This window comes from Electrophorus electricus, chromosome 19, assembly GCF_013358815.1.
Source record: "Electrophorus electricus isolate fEleEle1 chromosome 19, fEleEle1.pri, whole genome shotgun sequence".
Lineage (NCBI taxonomy): Eukaryota > Metazoa > Chordata > Actinopteri > Gymnotiformes > Gymnotidae > Electrophorus > Electrophorus electricus.
Window position 1 is genome coordinate 8,729,805 of NC_049553.1, and position 17,348 is coordinate 8,747,152.

Sequence of the window (17,348 nt, forward strand, 5' to 3'; positions counted from 1 at the left end):
ATGTTTTAATAATGCCTCTTACTCTCTTTTTTTGGCCACTGTAGACTGGTAATTCACCCAGCATGTTACTGAACAACCTGAAATGTCTCTGCGCAGCAGATCAAAGAAGAATAGATACATCTGATTGGTTGGTCTCATCATGGACTTCAATCTGTTGTGTTGGTTATTTCAGTCCTAAACTGAACCTTGGCCACAAACTTCCACAGTCAGGTATCCCAACAGGTGGCGCCAAACTTACTCTAAGCAGTGAGATATTACAAGAATGAAAAACTGTGATAATCTAGGCTTTTTCCTGACATGTTAAACAAACACGGTTATGGTGTTATTGCCGTGATGTAATTTCTCTACAGCACTCATACACTGATTGTAAAATCATTGGCTAAAGTGAAATTAGTAGATTTATTTTAAGGCCAGGTATGACTAATCAAAGTTTATCAAAAGTTTCAAAAATGGTTGATGGGATCAAAGAAGGCCATTTCAAAGTCTGTCCAATTATCTGTGACATGACAACTGTAATGAAGTTACATAAATGTCAGCAACTTGAACAAACCACAAGCCAAAAGTAACCTTTGACAATGTGCTTACCAACAAGGCAAAAGAAGTGAGCAACTAAAAAAGGCAAAGGGGAAAAAAAAAAAAAGAACATTTCTCCATACACTGCTTCATCCTGACCGAGAGAAAGACTGCAGTTGCGTTCTCATTGATATGGTATACTGGAGACAATTGGTCTGCATTTGCTTTACCAGACAAACATCAGAATGAGTCCAGAGTCCAGAGTGAATGGAGGCTAGGCTTCTGTGACTTGCTTTAGTTTAGAATCTCTTGCCTCAAACACACACACACACACACACACACACACACACACACACACACGCAGAGGTACACAAACACAGGAAGAGCCCAGAAAGAACCCAGTAGAGCAGCCAGTTACATTAGCACTTTTTTTTTTATTGCAATAGCTCTGTTGAAAGCAAAAAGATTGATAAATATAAACACTATGCAATACTCAAAAGTGTATCAGCTCTCACTCTCCCTTTCCCCCCGGAGGAAAAAGAGAAGGGAAAAAAATTCAACATGAAAAAAGCAACAGTATGTACAAAGGACACAGCCATGAACAGCTGTTAACAGAATCCTTTCTCCTGTTTTATTTTTGCCCTTTCAGACTCTGTGACAGCGTACACAACAAAGGAGAACACCTCCACAGCTAAACTGAATTCAGTCAATAACAGCCATCAACTTTCACACCCCCCATCCCTTTTTTTGTTAACTAGCAAATAAAATGCAATTGCACCAAATTGTTTTCACTCTGGCGAATTCCCCAACTTCCTGAAACTCTTGCAAAGAATATGGATTTGGAAAATTAACTAATTAATAAAACAATTCCATATAATTCCAAAAAGATCAAGTCATCTGTTTAAACTATTCCAAATAAAGAAAAACTAAACTTGCATATTAATGCTGCATCTCTATGCAATTGTATATTGTGTACTTCTTTGTTCATTTTAAATATGAATTATAATTCCTCAAAATATGGTAAATCAACAGTTGTAACAAAGTAGAAAACAAAAATCATTTATATAGCAAAAACAATAGAAATAGATAGTTTGAGGGCAGAACTGGATCAAGCTTTTGGAGAAGGTTCCTAAATTTGCATGACATGCTAAAATAGAGCTTCTTGGTGGTAAACCTTTGTATAATACTGTATTACTCCATCTCCCCCTCCCAAAAAACTAAAGCTATGTTCATGTTACATCATCATTTCTATTGTTGCATCTCTTTACCTTACAAAATTGGACTAAACACTCTGTCTCAAATATGGCCATAACGGTTCGAGATTCATTAAAGTTGGACACGTCAGTCTGTGCTCTTTAAGACAAGCGTCTGATACATAAACAGATGGAGGCACAGAGTGAGTGCTCCCTTAGCCAGAAGGGACTGAAACATCAAAGGACTTGAACTTCTAGAGATTACTTTCACATTTATGAACTTTCAGTACCACCAATCGTACAACAACAAAATAACATGAAAATAAATCTATATTTATTTACTATATTTTGTATATTTTTATTCTCACTGCAAGCATCATGTCAAATCTTTCACATTTGGTTCATTTATATCATATATTGAAATGACTGAAATGAGGAAAGGGGTTTATTTATGGTACCTAGCAAACCAAAACAAAATCAATCTTGAGCTGTAGATAATGTACAGGTCTTTCTTTATTTATCCCCATTTCCCTTTGTACTATTCACTTGTTTTTTTTTTTTAAAGTAGATACAGACCACGATGAATTACGACAGTAAGGCAAGGATTCGGCTTTAATCCTGTTATACAACTTCATACAAGAAGTACCCAATCAAAGCATGGCACACTATGTGTACAATACTGAAAGGGGAAAAATATAACTCAAAACTCTGCCAGTTGAGAAAGAAGAAAAGTAAATCCTCTGAGTTTCTCACACAGTTCAGACATTTTTTTTTCTCTGAACACGTCATATTGTTCTGGGTGGGTTCATTAGAATGGTACATCTATGACAGGTCTGCTTTGTGAAGCTGGGAGAGTTGAGATACCCAAGCTAGTTCAGCACTGAACATTTAAACATGATGTTGCCTATTCGCTATTAACAGCAGAATTAGTGCATGTCAGGCCATAAAGCTTCTTACTGCAGCTCCTCTACTACGAGGGTATCTTCGAAGGGCTGTTTTCATTCGTGTCAATTATGGTAATGCTGTCTATGGCCCTACACTGGCTCTGTTAGCGTCAAGAGATGGTAGCAGATCTCATCTGGCATTTTGTTTAGTCCCAGAATAGATGCTTCCTCTTTTCTTCCACTCCTCTCCTCCCCCCGCCGTTCATGCCACATGTCTGGCTGAGGAGAGAGGAGGCAGGGTGCTCCCTACCAAGGAAGGGGACGTTTGGACCGTGTCACATGCAAAGAATGTGCAGGCCTGTCGCACCTGGGGCCCAACGGAGGGTTGAGGTGACTCCAGTGCGTCATGGCCCACACAACACCATCAGGCACTATGGGATAGCAGTGATGGTGCAAGTGGAGAATTCATCAGCTGACAAAAACACATGAGCAGTGAGTGTAACAGTTGCAAAATTAATACTTTCAAACCAAGAGGGTGAAGGGGAAAAGCAGGCGGGGGGGTTGGGGGGGAGGGAGTGATGTCTCCCAGGTAAACCCTGAAAAAGTAACGTCTGTCAAAGAAATGTACCTGAAATCTATGCAAGCTGCAAATGCAATTTAGTCAGTAATGCTTGTAAACAGCATATATCTACCTCAGGAACGACTAGACCACTGTCTGGAGCATTGGGTTTCTCTCAGTGCGTGAACTTCCCTTTTTATGCAGCAATTGAAAATAAATCCAAAATCAAAATCAAAATCATCATCATCATCATCATCATAATAATGCATTAAAAACAACAAAGAGGCAAAAGATGATGCCAGACATCACGTGAGCTCAACATGAGGGCTCCTGGGATCTTCGTTTCTGCAGGGTATGAGATGGTACACTGGTGCCTGGGCGCTATGACTGATCCACTATAGTGCAGCCAAGTAGCTCATCTTCAGTCTAGATTAACAGAATAAAAACAAAGAAAAAAGGGGGAAAAACAATAATTAGCCAAAGGAAAATTATGTAGACAGGAAATTAGAAACCAACATTCTTCCTGTTTTAGAACACAAATGGTACCCCTGCTTATTGCAGAACCATACAACTTGTACACTTGAAGAGAAAATTTCACCCAAATGTACCCTAGCTTTTCACAAACCTGCTCTACCTCGACATGCTCCAAATTAACACAAATTTCCCAGCTAGTCCTCTCACTTCCATAGATGCTTCTGGCAGGGAGCGGGGTCATGCTGTAGACTGGTCTGACCCCAGTGTGGACAAGCAATGTCTTTGACAATAAGCTTTGTCCAACCGAACAATGGTGCTGGGGGGGGGGGGTACATTGTGGGGGTTCTGTGCGCCTGGACGGTCTGGAGGGGGGGGGCACGTCAATGGTACGTGTGAACAATGGTCGGCCATCGCAGCTCGGCGGGTTCTTCCTGGTTGGGTTAACCCAGCTCGCCAACACATAAGATGCCCAAATGGAGTGATGCACTTGTGGTCACGCAGTAAGCACTGCACTCAAGATAACACCACCTTAGTTGCCTATGTTCTCAAACCTGTTCCCAAAGACAACATCGGTTCTGAATACCTTAACTCCTGTGTCACCAGTCACATGCCAATGCGCACTTCCAGCACATTGCTGCATAAACCCTTCCAACATGTCAAGCACATCACGGTGCAATGCCACGGCAACCTGGCACCATGACTGGAACAATGCACACGCTGCTGCCACCCTGCCTTCAGGGCTTGCTATTTTAGGGCCTGCTCTTCCATCCCGAGGTGCTGGGATTGCCCCTGACCCTGTTGGCAGTGCCCACTGTCCCTGGCACACCATGCACCCTTTCAGTACAATCCGTTATGATGGAAAGAGCTGAACACTCGTCATATTTAGTTCTTTCCATCATCGAGCATTGAGTAACAGGAGCTTTTCTTGGCACCACTGACCATGTGCTGGAGATGGGAACTGAAGGACCATGTGACAATACCAAGAACCTTGCCAAAACAAGGGAAAAAACCAAAGAAGGGAAAGTGGACAGTGTACCGGTACTGAGTCTGGAATGCTGGGTAACTCACCAGCTAATTTCCAGTATTACATAGTCTTATGTTTACTACTACACAAAAAAAAGGTTAGGCAGTAATTAAATGCAAAGTCATTATATATGATCGATCACACAGTGCTGAGGAAAAGGTTAGAGGTAGTAGAAATGCCACCCTTAATATCTGTTTACAAACAGCAGAATGGAAGCCTAGAAAATAAAAATTCAAGTTGTTGAGTGACCATGCACCGCTTCTTATATGAAAAATGGTGTCTATTGCTGTCCATTGTTTCCTCTCCAATCCTATACCAGGATAAAGGAAACGGCTTCCACATACCTGCAGCGACCAGGAGCAAACCAGGCCAAGAGAGCTCCACCTGCTGCTGGGCAGCTGTTTCAACCTGACACAGTTAGCTCCATTTACATGCTGAACCATCTAAAGTGCTAGTGGCACAGTCCATTTCTGTCATACTCTCTTTAGTACTGGTCACCTGCTGCTCTTAAACTCCTTCCATGTCCCATTTAATGGGCCTTCAATGTGCTTCCGACATCCAAACGTGAAAAAAGGTTACACTTCAAATACGGAGCCTAATATCTCAGTTCATATAAGAGGAACCTGGGTGGAATTATTTGAAAAGCTTTTAATATGATCAGTATAAATCAACAGAAGTGTCAGTAATACAGTATTACCTTTCACTAATTTGGCCTACTTCATACAGATTACCTGGAGCTGGTGGAGATAGTCTGACAGGGAGGCCTGATCTACAGGTGGGCGGAGTCTGGCCTAAGGGAGGCCTCACCCTGAGATTTGGAGTGTTGGCACAGGCCAAGCTGCTGGTATGTAATACTCTTACTCTAAAGAATCAGACATTCCTGAAGCTCCTGAAATGCTCATCTTAACCTAATCTTTCTATGCAGATTTTTTACACAACCTAACTGCCTGTCTTTGCTAATCAAACACAAGCATACACACATATGTGATTGTGAACGCACGCACGCACACGTGCGCACGCACACGTGCACACACACACACACACACACACACACACACACACACACACACACACACACACACACACACACACACACACACACACACACACACACACACACGATGAGCAACTTCTGCAACCCAGTGGGACCAGAGCCTGTGATTGGTCCCCACTGGGACCAGAGATCTGAGCCTAATATTACATGCCCCCCTGACACACACACCCACCCACCCACCCACCCACCCACCACCATCAGCACACACATATTCACCTACTTAACACTGTAAGAATTTCTCATGGTCCTAACATTTCAACTAACAAAGTACATGTGCAAGCAACGTTAGTGGTCATTACTTCATACTACCATCATCATATCAGCTGCCATAGCCCCAGAGCATATACCTGCAAGCCACTTTTAAAGTGTGTGAGCATGATACAACTACAGAAATGTCAGTGTTGCCATACTGACATGGTACTGAAAAGGTGTGATTTTTCAGAAGGAGTTACTATGCAATGGACCACAATACATTACTGCCTCATTTTCAGTAAACCTTGAATAAATAATCAAAAGGGCCTTTTAAAATTTTAGTGAACATTTCTGCACACACAAACTTGTATATCACAAACTTGCAAGCTCAGCACACAGAGTTCTGGACCTAGCCATCACCCTTCACATTTAATTTGGGGCCACGGGGTTTTAAAAAGCCCATGCAAAACATTTCCTGAGAACAAGGTTTTACATTTTACATTTCTCACACTCACAGAAAGAAAGAATATGTACATATACAGCCTAGTTTACCTTGCTGGTGTAGGTCTATTGTTTATATGTGTAGTTGATGCATAACTCCCTGTTTGACAGATCAGTGAACAGTATGAAAAGCACATTCATACAGGCATGTTGAGTGATACCTGCAATGCCACACTAGAACTGCCATTAATTACTGCATGCAGAAAACATGGGGTCAAGGTCTCTTTAGGGAGGGGTTGGTGTGGGGCTGTGTAGGGGAGTGAGAGTGTGTGTGTGTGTGTGTGTGTGTGTGTGTGTGTGTGTGTGTGTGTGTGTGTGTGTGTGTGTGTGTGTGTGTGTGTGTGTGTGCATGCATGCACAGAGGGTGGGTGTCAAACGTCAGCAAGCTCAACATGCAATACTGACTCATGTCAGGTACATATTGTACATGTAATGACATTACAAACTGCATCTAGAGTTGAGCTACAAACTCCTTTATTTTGCAAGGAGATGTTATGAGTTCATTAACCCATCAATGAGGTGCTCAGGACATCTTTGACACCAGCAGCAGAAAAAAGCCCGCCCAGCAGGAAACTCCACACTCTGTGTTTATTGGTGAGTCAGCTGGTCAGTCATCTGGTCGGTCATCTAAAGACTGGCTGCATGGGTGGATGTCTTGGTGGAAATGCAATCAGAGAAATGTCTGTCACATGAGACATTTGTGGTTTTCTTCTGCCATTCTGAAAGTGCTGACAGGATTATTTGGATCTCATGTTCTATGTCATGCCCTTTATAACACTTAGAAACACGCAAGCAAGGAACCCCACTGAGTAAATGAGTGTCCAAATGTGAGTAAGGAAGTAAATGTAGATGTGTGTGTGTGTGTGTGTGTGTGTGTGTGTGTGTGTACACAGAGGAAAACTGTTGTTAGAGTAAGGAACAGTGTATGAGTCAGTGTTTGTAGAGGCAGTATTTAACACAGGAAAATGAGTCTTATTAACAACTATAGTCATTTCCTCTAATAAGACCAGTACTGTCCATGCACATGCCAAAGTGTAAATTATTGCTGCTCTAAAAATAAAGCAATAAATATAGATATTGTATAGGATATACAGAAAGACCACATTGCTTTCAAGCAGATATCAATTCCCAACTTATCTGCTGCAAGCTTCTCAAAGGAATAGTATAGCCCTATGTGTATAGTTCCCTAAAGCAACAATTAGGCAATGCCAATCCAGGCCCACGACGTTTTTGGCTAAAGCAAGCCTTGGTTGTAGCAGACCGGCACACCAGCTCCAAGGATTCCAGAGTAGTGGCTTCATCCTTGAGCTTTGCTCCCTAGCAATCGGAACTCAGTTTAGTGCAATTCATCAAATTTGTCAAATCACATAAATGAATTTAACATTACTTATCCAATATATAATACCTGAAGGTATTAATTATCTAGCACAAATATCAAGATGACAACCCAATTACTCAGATTAACATCGCAGCTCATCGTGTTTCTGTCTCCTTCCCATCTCCCTTCTGATTTGCACTGAACACATCCACGCCCCTTGCCCTCTCTGCACCCCCAATGTGCCCCGATGCTGGGTTTGTTTAGAGAGGAAAAAAACAGCTCCAGCTACAACCGTCTTGGGTAAACTATCAGGGCTAAAAATAGCTAAATTCTATTATTTTTCACCTCAGCAGAAGCCTCCACGCCAGTGTGAATGGGCTGTCCTGTTCTCCGCCACCGCGCCTGTTTATCTCAGGCCGTTTGAAAGGCGGAGGGCCAGCAGTCAGAAGCACTGTCTGGTGACAGAGGTGCATTCCTGAGTAGCTATGCGCTCACTAATTTACATTCCAACACCACAGAGAGTGCACATACCCCAAACCCAGACAGACCATCACGTCAGTAGGACTCAAACAGTACAGCACCATCCAAACACCATGCAAAACACAGGCCAAACACTCAGACGTGAACCCGGCAAAAAAATGTATGAGAGAGAGATTCAATGCAAGTAGGAAATGCAGCCTGTGCCAAAATTTGCCATCAGCGATGGTAATGTAGTATAGATTGTAGTGTAGACAGTGTGTGTGGGCCTAGCTGCGTCAAGTCCTGTCCAGGTGTTAAGCACAGCATGACAGGAGGCATAACTGTAACATTTTCCAGCACTGATGTGTTTCCTGTAGCATGTAGCGTGTGCCACAACATGCTGGGCCAATGAAACAACATCAAAGAAAGCAGAATGCGAGTCAGCACATGCACGTTGCACTAAAACTCACATACACAACCTGGTGCAGTGAGCAGGCGCGCACGAGAGAGACAAGGCAGGAGTTCAAGGTTTATGTGCTTATTGGTGGTTCTTGACTATTGCCCTTAAAAAAAAAAGTAGACTTTATACCACACCCCCACTGTTTCTCTCTCTCTCTCTCTCTCTCTCTCACACACACACACACACACCCCACACACATTCCTTCCCAGACCCACACACCCTTCCACTACCTCACTCACACACAGGTGCTGCCTCTCCCTTTCTCTCCCTCACTCTTTTCTCTGCCTCAACTCTATGATAAACAAATGAGTCAGCCAGGGCTTGCTGAGAACACTGATTCACTCTCCCCTCATTTTCTTACTCACTGTCTCTCTCGCACTCAAACACACACACTTTGCCAAGAGCACAACAGGCCCAGGAAGCACCAGGCATGCAGGGATATAGAAGAATATTTAGGGAATTAAAAAGAAAAGGACAGCCAACACTGCACTGTGTGACTCAGTAGTACTAATACTCCAAAGTGCTTTAGAAATAATTGTGAATTTGCTCAATCATTAAAGAACTCTAAATTGCTTTAAACCCAGGCATCAACATCCCAACAATCAAAACAGCTACTGAAACAGGACTCTGGAATTAGACTGAATCTGCTGTGTCATCTCTACTGAATTAAAAGAGGTCACCATAACCAACACAAACACTGTCTCCAGACAACATCACAACCTACACCACCGAGGGTCTTTGACCCTTTCCACTCAATATCTAACTTAATGTACCCTCAAAGTAAATTTTAACCTTTTTTCTTCAAAATACTCCTTCCCAGTACAGTTAAACTCAGTAAAATCTACTAGGAATAAACTGTAATAGTAGTAAAAGGCACACACAGTGACACACACAAACACAGCCTTGTTGGATGCTTTTTCACTAGCATCAGATACACTCAGTCCACTAGGAAGAATGTGAGAATAATGTAAAAGTATGAAATAATACAACATTAACCAAAGCATAAGATCAGATGACCTGTACTAATGTCTAAAAAGATGCAACTAAAAGGCAAAGTTTGAATAAAACAAAAAAAAAAACAGTAAACTGTCTAGCTGGGGACTATTAGGGAAAAAACATCCAAGATAAATCATATCTAAATGTAGAGAGATTAGAGAGCTGAAGCAGTGAGTGTTCTACAGATATATTTACCTTTAGTAGCTGCAGCGATCCCTTCAGGTTTGGTGTAGTCTATGCTGGTGTAGGCCCTGTTTTCGGGGAGAGGCAGACTAGAAGGCGATGAGGGGTGTGCATCGTGGGTGCTCCCAGGCAGCAGGTCCTCCTTCAGGTCCAGAGCGATGTAGTTGATGCCATTCTGATGTTCCACTGTCCTTTCAGTCCTCAGGGAGGAGACGCTTGCTTCAGCTTGGTCCAAGCAGAAGCCGGCTGGCTCCCCTGCTGCCGTGCTGTCCACACACATCCACATGGTGTCAAAGGATGGTGAGCCCTGCCACTTACTGCCTGCCGCCTGCGGGTCGCTGCTGGGCACTGGCACGCCCACATCAGCACCATCCCCACCAGCCACGGTGGCCAGCGTGACGAAGGTCTCGGAGCTGTGTCTCCGCCTGCCCTGGGGGTCAGCGCGGATTACCTTTGGCTCGGCACGGGGAGTCGAGCTTGGGTAGCACTGCTCCAGAACACACAAGTGCTGCAGCATGGCCGAGGGACTCTGGGACTCCTCCCGCCGGCGGAAGCTCATCTCTGTGTAGTCATCCGGTCGACCCACAGTGACCCCATCGTGATGGGAGGACGAAGAGGCCGAGGGCTGAACGTAAGTAGGTGGGTTCCAGGGGGCCACCAGGGAGGGCCGTGGAGATTGGCTTTTGGGGGGAAGGCCATCCACCTCTATGCTCATGTACTCCTGGGGAAGAGGTGAGCGATGGCATGCCCTGCTAACACTAGGGACAGGGATGGAATCCTCTATTGTGATGGGGCAGGCGGGCTGTAAAGCCTGCTCCCCAAACTCAATGTTGATGTACTCTCCAGGGCTGGAGGGACGGCCCTCTTCATGACAGCTGCGTCGGCTGAGGAGGAGGCGGTTAGGACGCGCCACGCGGGGGTCTGTCACAAGCTCGTCACTGCAGCCATTGTGCTGGGGTGCAAAGCCAGGGGGAGGCGTACCATCGTACTCACATGTGCTAGTGGTAGGGTCACAAGCAGGCTTGGCAGGTGAGCTCATGGGGACGTACTCATCATGCTCGGTCCGGTCCCTTGCTGGGGCTTTGTATGAGCGCGGTAGGGAGAAATATGAGCTAGAGGACTTGAGTGTCTCAGGAGTGGTCAGCGTGTAGTAAGCGTCGTTAGAGAGTTTATGCCCACCTGCCATGGGCCTACTCTTCGACATGTCCATATATTCTCCTTTCTCAGGGTGCCCCGTGCCTCTCCGATTGACAGCCCTGCTGCTAATATGAGGGCTGGCTGGTGCTGAGCTATCCGTCCTGCTACCCCCACCAGGGAGCATCATCATATAGCCTTGGGAGTCCACGTGCCGAGAGGAAGGCGAAGCAGTGCTCTGTTTCGGCGGGGTGGCAGACAGGAGGGTACTGGGTTGCATAGGCATATAGTCCGCATCACGCTGGGAGGGCACGACGCCAGCCATCATGGGCATGTAGCCGTCGTCTTTAAAGGAGTCTGGAGCCCGCACTAAAGGGGGTCGGTCCTGGCTGTGTTCGGAGCTGGAGCTGTATTCAGAGCGGAGCGAGGAGGAGGTGGAGGTGGCCTGGCTGCTGCTGCCCAGAGCACTTCCCTCAGCCGCAGCCTCGTCCAGCAAGAAGTTGGTCTGAGTCATCTTCTGGTACACAGCTACACATCCTGCACTGCCACTCCCCACCTGTCTGGAGAAGGAGGGGGTCCGCCTCCTGAGTGAGCCTGTACGAGAATCTTCCTCAGCACTCTCATCGTGGGCCACCTCCCCGCCACTACACCCAGACATATCTCGGTTCCAGCCCATGGCCATGTAGTCTCTGAGACAGTGCTCCTCCCGGATGGGTGGAGTGTTGCTCAGTGAATCAGGCGTGTTGCTGCGTACCCTGAAGTAACGGAAGTCTCCGGGGCTGGAGCCGTACTCGTCAGACGAGTTGAAGCCACCGTCGCTGGGCGAGCCACAGATAGAGGCACTGGAAGGGCGGGTTATGGTATCAGTGACAGAGCCATGGCCACTGCTACTGGACACGCTCACCGGGCTGGTGGTGGCTGGGAAGTGAGAGACAGGAAGTGATGCGGACCGTGCATGGTAGATGGCAGCACTAGGCGGGGCCCGCACATATCGGTTAGTGGCTCCCCCACTGCTATCCTGTCTGCCCAGGTTGGCACGGGCAGCGTTTAGGTGTATCAGGCTGCCTGTGACTGACCGAAAGGGGCGGTTCATGGTGCCCTCCCCCTCGCTGGAGGTACGAAACCGGTATCCACTCGCCCCACTGCTCTTACTACTAGGTGGGGTGCCCACCACAGACTCAGTCCGTGAGCGCCGCTGAAGGCCGGTCTGGCTGGGTGGAAGGTTCCCCAAGTGACGTCGCATGGTGATGAAAGGCATGGGGTTGGAACCCGACGACTGACTTTTACTCCTTGGTCTGAATTCAGTGAAGGCTTTTAATGCCTTCATGGTTTCTAAAATGGTCTCGTGCATGTTCTGAGCCACCACTGAGTCATCCACCTGCATCCATAACTCCCCTGGGCCAATAGAAGAGGAACGGCCAACCTCTATGAAGAAGAAGCTTTCAGAATGTCCGCAGCGTCTGATATTCATTAGCTGCAAGTTTACACATGGAGTCTCGGAGTTCAGTTTTACCAAGTGGATGGTCTTAGCAGAGAGGCACAGCCTGTATACACCAGTGAGATTTTTTGTTTGACCGAGGCCTTTGGGCTTTACATTTACCTGCCACACCTCCTTGAACACAGTGCCTGGGGTGACCGTACCGTAGCCGTCATCGAGCTCATCCGCGTCCATGTGACCTTTTTTACCTTCACCCATCAGCTCACTCAGGGCCATGTACCAGTCCTCCTGCTCTTGCTCATTCTCAGCTACAATCGCAAAATACTCATCTTTAGTATACAGAGCTATGAGGTGTTTGTTCTTAGAATCCGCCCTTTTATTTACAGTGAAGCACTGGTAGAGGTAAATCACCCTTTTGGAAGGAGAGGCAGTCGCGGCAGCACCGGCAGATGAGACGCCAGAGCTGACAGCAGCGGCGGAACGTAGGCTACTACGAAATTTCTTTTCGCTATCATAGTACTCCAGTCGTCCGGGCCCTAAATGACTTGACGACCGCAAGACAAAAAACCTCTTGTGGCCGTGTTTCTGTTTCCTCAGGTAACCGCACTTTTTAATGTCACCCACTCCGTCGGCAGCAGCGGCACCGGCGTTCACAGCTACAGCAGTGGCGACGGAGGTAGCCTGTGTGTGGCTTGAAGTAGCAGCGACGTGCTCGTGTGCCGGTTTCACAGACGACGGGGATTCCTGGTGGTTCTCGTTATCGAAATGTTGCGGCGCCTGGTAACGACACTGTTGTTGCTGGAGTCCCTTTGGCTGTGCGGTCTGCTGGTCAGAGGGCGGTAGGTGCTGATGGAAAGGAGCGCCACTGCTATTAAGTAGGGAAGAAGGGGGTTCCCCAACAGAAGTGTCGCCGTTGGCCGCCGGTTTATCCCCAATAGCTCTCTGCTGTGTCTCCAGCATCAACATAGCGGCTTTACCTTCTTGGTAATTTGCAAAATTTGCCATTAGAGAACTAAATATTATGTCGCTATCTTAACCTTTAGTACTGTTTGAGACCCCATTCTTGTTTGGGGGAATCGTGTCTCCAGCAGCAGCTCAGCGCAATTTATTCCTTCCAGTGATGGTCTTCTCTAGGCCGCCACATGAAAACAGGTATCCAGGCAGTGTAACTCGAATTCAAGTCAAGCAACTGCAACATGACTACATTACCAGTTTCTATTATCGGTAGACCCTCCTAGCGGGCTGCCAATCTGCTTCTCACTCCCTCTGTACACATCTCTACGGACCATAGCACAAACAACACGTGACCTTTGCGTCATTCCCCCAGTAGGCGTATAGTTGCGACGACGGCATTCGTCATTGGCCCGGTTTTGAGATTGACAGCGTCTGCTGTAATTCTGAGCCAATAATAGCACATGATGCGTATTCGTCGTCGTCGATCGTTTCGACCAATGATGGCGCTCGGAGTTTCATTCACGTGATTGACGACTGATTGACGAAGTATTGTCAGCTAGAAAAAGTAAGTGGGTGTCCCTCGAAACACAGCTGATGGCTCGATGTATTGAACGAAGCTTAGTACACCCAATCGCAGTTTTTTTGACTTCGAACGTAGCTTGCTACTGCGTTTAAAGGTTAAGAATAAGGTGCCGCATTTTCTTTCAGTCTAGCTAGCAAACAAGCAAATTGAGCTTTTAACTTATCCAACCAGCTAGCTAGATAGCTAAGCAAGCTGCACCAAATCTTTTGACATGTTTCTTACATTTCTAGTCAAATGTACTTGGTAATTTAAACAGCTAGCTAATTACGTAAACGGTGGCCGGTAGCTAGAATAGCTTTAAGTATACAGTAACTAGCCACTGATATAGCTGTTTTGGCTCGCTTAGCTACTTTATAGTCGCCAGTGCAATGCTGTAACATTACCAGAAGTTGTATTTTCTATCACAGTCTAACTAGTACTGCAGTTAACCTAGCTGAGGCGAACAGCTTTCGGTAACTAGCTATCTTAGCTGGGATAACTAAGCAGAATTGCTCTAACCTTCGACATTGCACCCCAAGTAGCTAAAGCCATTTGTCACATTGACACTGGATGGAAAGTGTCGTTTCCATGTGTTGCCTGGGTGGGTGGGTTCGCAGTTTTTTATGGTTGCACAGAGCGTGGGAAAGAGGAGTCGGGTATCTGTGGGAAACTGTTTAGCACTTGAAGTTGTTCAGCCTTATTTTAGCCAAAATGTAAAACTGTCCCTAAATACGCAACTGGTGAGTGCGAAATCACATCTGCATTATATGGGATGCGACTATGAAGTGGAAATGAATCATTTCACAGCTTGGAGTTAGTAAAAGCTACATGACGTAAATAATTCGTCATCTTGGAGATGTGTATCCTAGAACTGTTCCTTTATTCAGGCGTTCTTGTATGATCACTTTACAGTTTTATATATTGTATATAATTGCAATGTACCTGTATTACATTGACATTTAGCTATTTCACCAAATTCATTTTAGATAGTATTCTGGGAAACAGGGAGACTCGTACTCCAGGTTTAAAAAATACCACAAATCTAACTCCTGGTATATCTCAGCTTGAGTTTGTCGAAAAGGAAACACCAAAAAGAAACATTACTTGAAACTGAGTAACTGTTCTTGTGGATTCATCATGTTTAAATTTTTATGTGGTAGTATGCATCTGTGCAATCTGATCGCTCACCAAGCGCAACTGACTGAAGCCAACTGACTGACACCTGACCTGTTAGCAGGAGTCTTAACTTCAATCATGTTGTCTCACTGCCAAACACAGTTTATAGTTTTCTTATCCCAGGACAGCTGATACAACTAATAAAGAGCTTGACACTTGGCTAATGAGCTGCATCAGTCGTTGGGAGTATGGAAAACTTGAAACTATGCAGGGCAGTTGGTCTCATGTCTGGGAGAGTCCTAGAAATCCTATTACTAATTCTTAGGAAACTTAGATTCTAATTCCTGATTGGGTTCTCATAGGTAAAAGTAAATTGATTAGTAATCATTACATCTGACCTTGCACCATAACCATTGGTCCCTTGCTTAATATTGCAGATTTGTGATACCCAATCATGATATACCCTGGGTGTCAAGAATATCACAGAACAGCATGATGCTTTATGTTACCAAATGTAGGCCAGTATTCACTGGTGTGTGAATCTAAATGTGAGAGTAGAACTGTTCCAATTTTCTCTCACCCAGCTGTGTTCAGACCATGTAATTCACACTGATTGCAATTAGACTGTTTATATGGATACATAGCTTGGGTCATACTGTACTCTTTGTGCTGCCCACTATGTCTAGACCTTGTAACTAAATGAACTATGGTTCTGAATACCCATGTGGATTACTGGGATGTGCAGTATGTTTGCTACTTTTACAGCATTTAGCTTGCTCAACTTAAAATTATGACTGAATACTTGAGCAGTTGAGGGGTTAAGGGCCTTGCTCAGGGGCAACCTGGCAGTGGTGGGGCTTGAATTGGCAACCTTAAGCACTGAACTACCACTGCCCACACATCAAATAAATGTTCTAAAATCACATATTGTATTCTGTAAGCACACACACTAGTTTCACCAATAAATGCAACAGTTTATGATATTACAGACCTGTCTTTAATGATACACCAAATATAGTGTTCACAAACGTCTTCTGCGATGTTACAGTTGTGGTGTGTAGCAATAAAGTTATGATGTGTTCATACCATGTAATCAAATAGGTCCTTCTCTTGATACTTTCGTTTAAGTTACAAGAACCTGGGAAAGATGCACTTAAGCCAATTGGGAGTGATGGCTCAATTGCTCCCCAAAGTGGTGCACAGTGGGAATTGCCTCAAACCTGCTTTCACTCATATTAACCAAATCCCAGATTTACTGCCATGCACCATAAGTGACAGGTGATTTAAGTTTACTTATGAACAGTTATGGTATTTTGTATGAAATGTATACTATTTTTGTTGTAGACATATTGCACTACAGAAAATATCTCAAAGCATATTACCTGTGCCAAAAATAAGGATTTATTTATTCACAAGGTTCCCTACTCTTATTCTAAAGTTATTTATTATGCGATACCTAATCAGCACTTAGTCTGCATACTTTACATCGGCTCTAAACCTGTCCAATTCATAATTTATGTAGTAAATATTCAGTAAATATTCAGTCCCTTATAGACAACACACCTGTATATTCATAGATTAGCCCACACACCACAATAAAGCACTTTCCTTATTTCCTGCCGATGTCTTTTTGGCAACACATCTTCCAAAAGATCATATAGGAAGATAGATGACAGCATTTTATCAGTCTAATCTCTCAGCTTTCAGATACAATTACACAAACAATCATTTACAGAAACATGTTTATGAGTATGGAATGATCCACAAGTTAGACGAGCGACAAGTTTTAGAAATGTGTAATCTGGCTAAGGGTGACTTCATCACAATATCCTTCTTATGGAGAGCTAGGTCATGTCTCGGAGTAATCCATGCAGCATTCAGGTCACCATCTGCTTTGTTTACAGCTATGGCCACAACAGAGTGTTGTTTCAATGTATGTCAGTGGTTTTAGGTTAGGAGTTTTGCCCCAATAGCAAACTATTGTACAGAAATCTGTTAAAAGTCATTTCTTATTAACATTAAACATTTGAACACACATACATCTAACCCTATCTTAGTTTTCCCCTACTATAAGAGAAGTAGGACAGAGGACCTTCATACACACACACACACAGACAGACATCTAACCCTATCTTACTTTTCCCCTACTATAAGAGAAGTAGGACAGGATCTTCACACACACACACACACACACACCCTGGAGTTATATATAATGTATAATTTCATGGTAACACAAGGAAGTAATCTTTTTACAGTCTTTCACAACTTGTTATATATGATCTTGTTATAACATGTTCTAAATGATCTTGTGATTTGTGGGATTTTTCCATTCTG

At 44.6% G+C, this 17,348-nt stretch overlaps 1 protein-coding gene across 1 annotated transcript; it reads right to left on the minus strand.

Annotated features, from left to right (window-relative positions):
* Nucleotides 1-927: 927 nt before the first annotated feature.
* LOC113576562 (insulin receptor substrate 2-B) lies at nucleotides 928-13,677 on the minus strand. The gene is made up of 2 exons (XM_027008715.2): nucleotides 9,823-13,677; nucleotides 928-3,575 (listed from the first exon to the last, which is right to left on the minus strand). Exons 1-2 carry the CDS (start codon nucleotides 13,385-13,387, stop codon nucleotides 3,571-3,573), a joined length of 3,570 nt encoding a protein of 1,189 aa, XP_026864516.2. The 5' UTR covers nucleotides 13,388-13,677; the 3' UTR covers nucleotides 928-3,570.
* Nucleotides 13,678-17,348: the final 3,671 nt, after the last annotated feature.

Coding starts and splice junctions, on each gene's coding strand:
- LOC113576562 (XM_027008715.2), bottom strand. CDS start 13,387: ATGGCAAATTTTGCAAATTACCAAGAAGGTAAAGCCGCTATGTTGATG.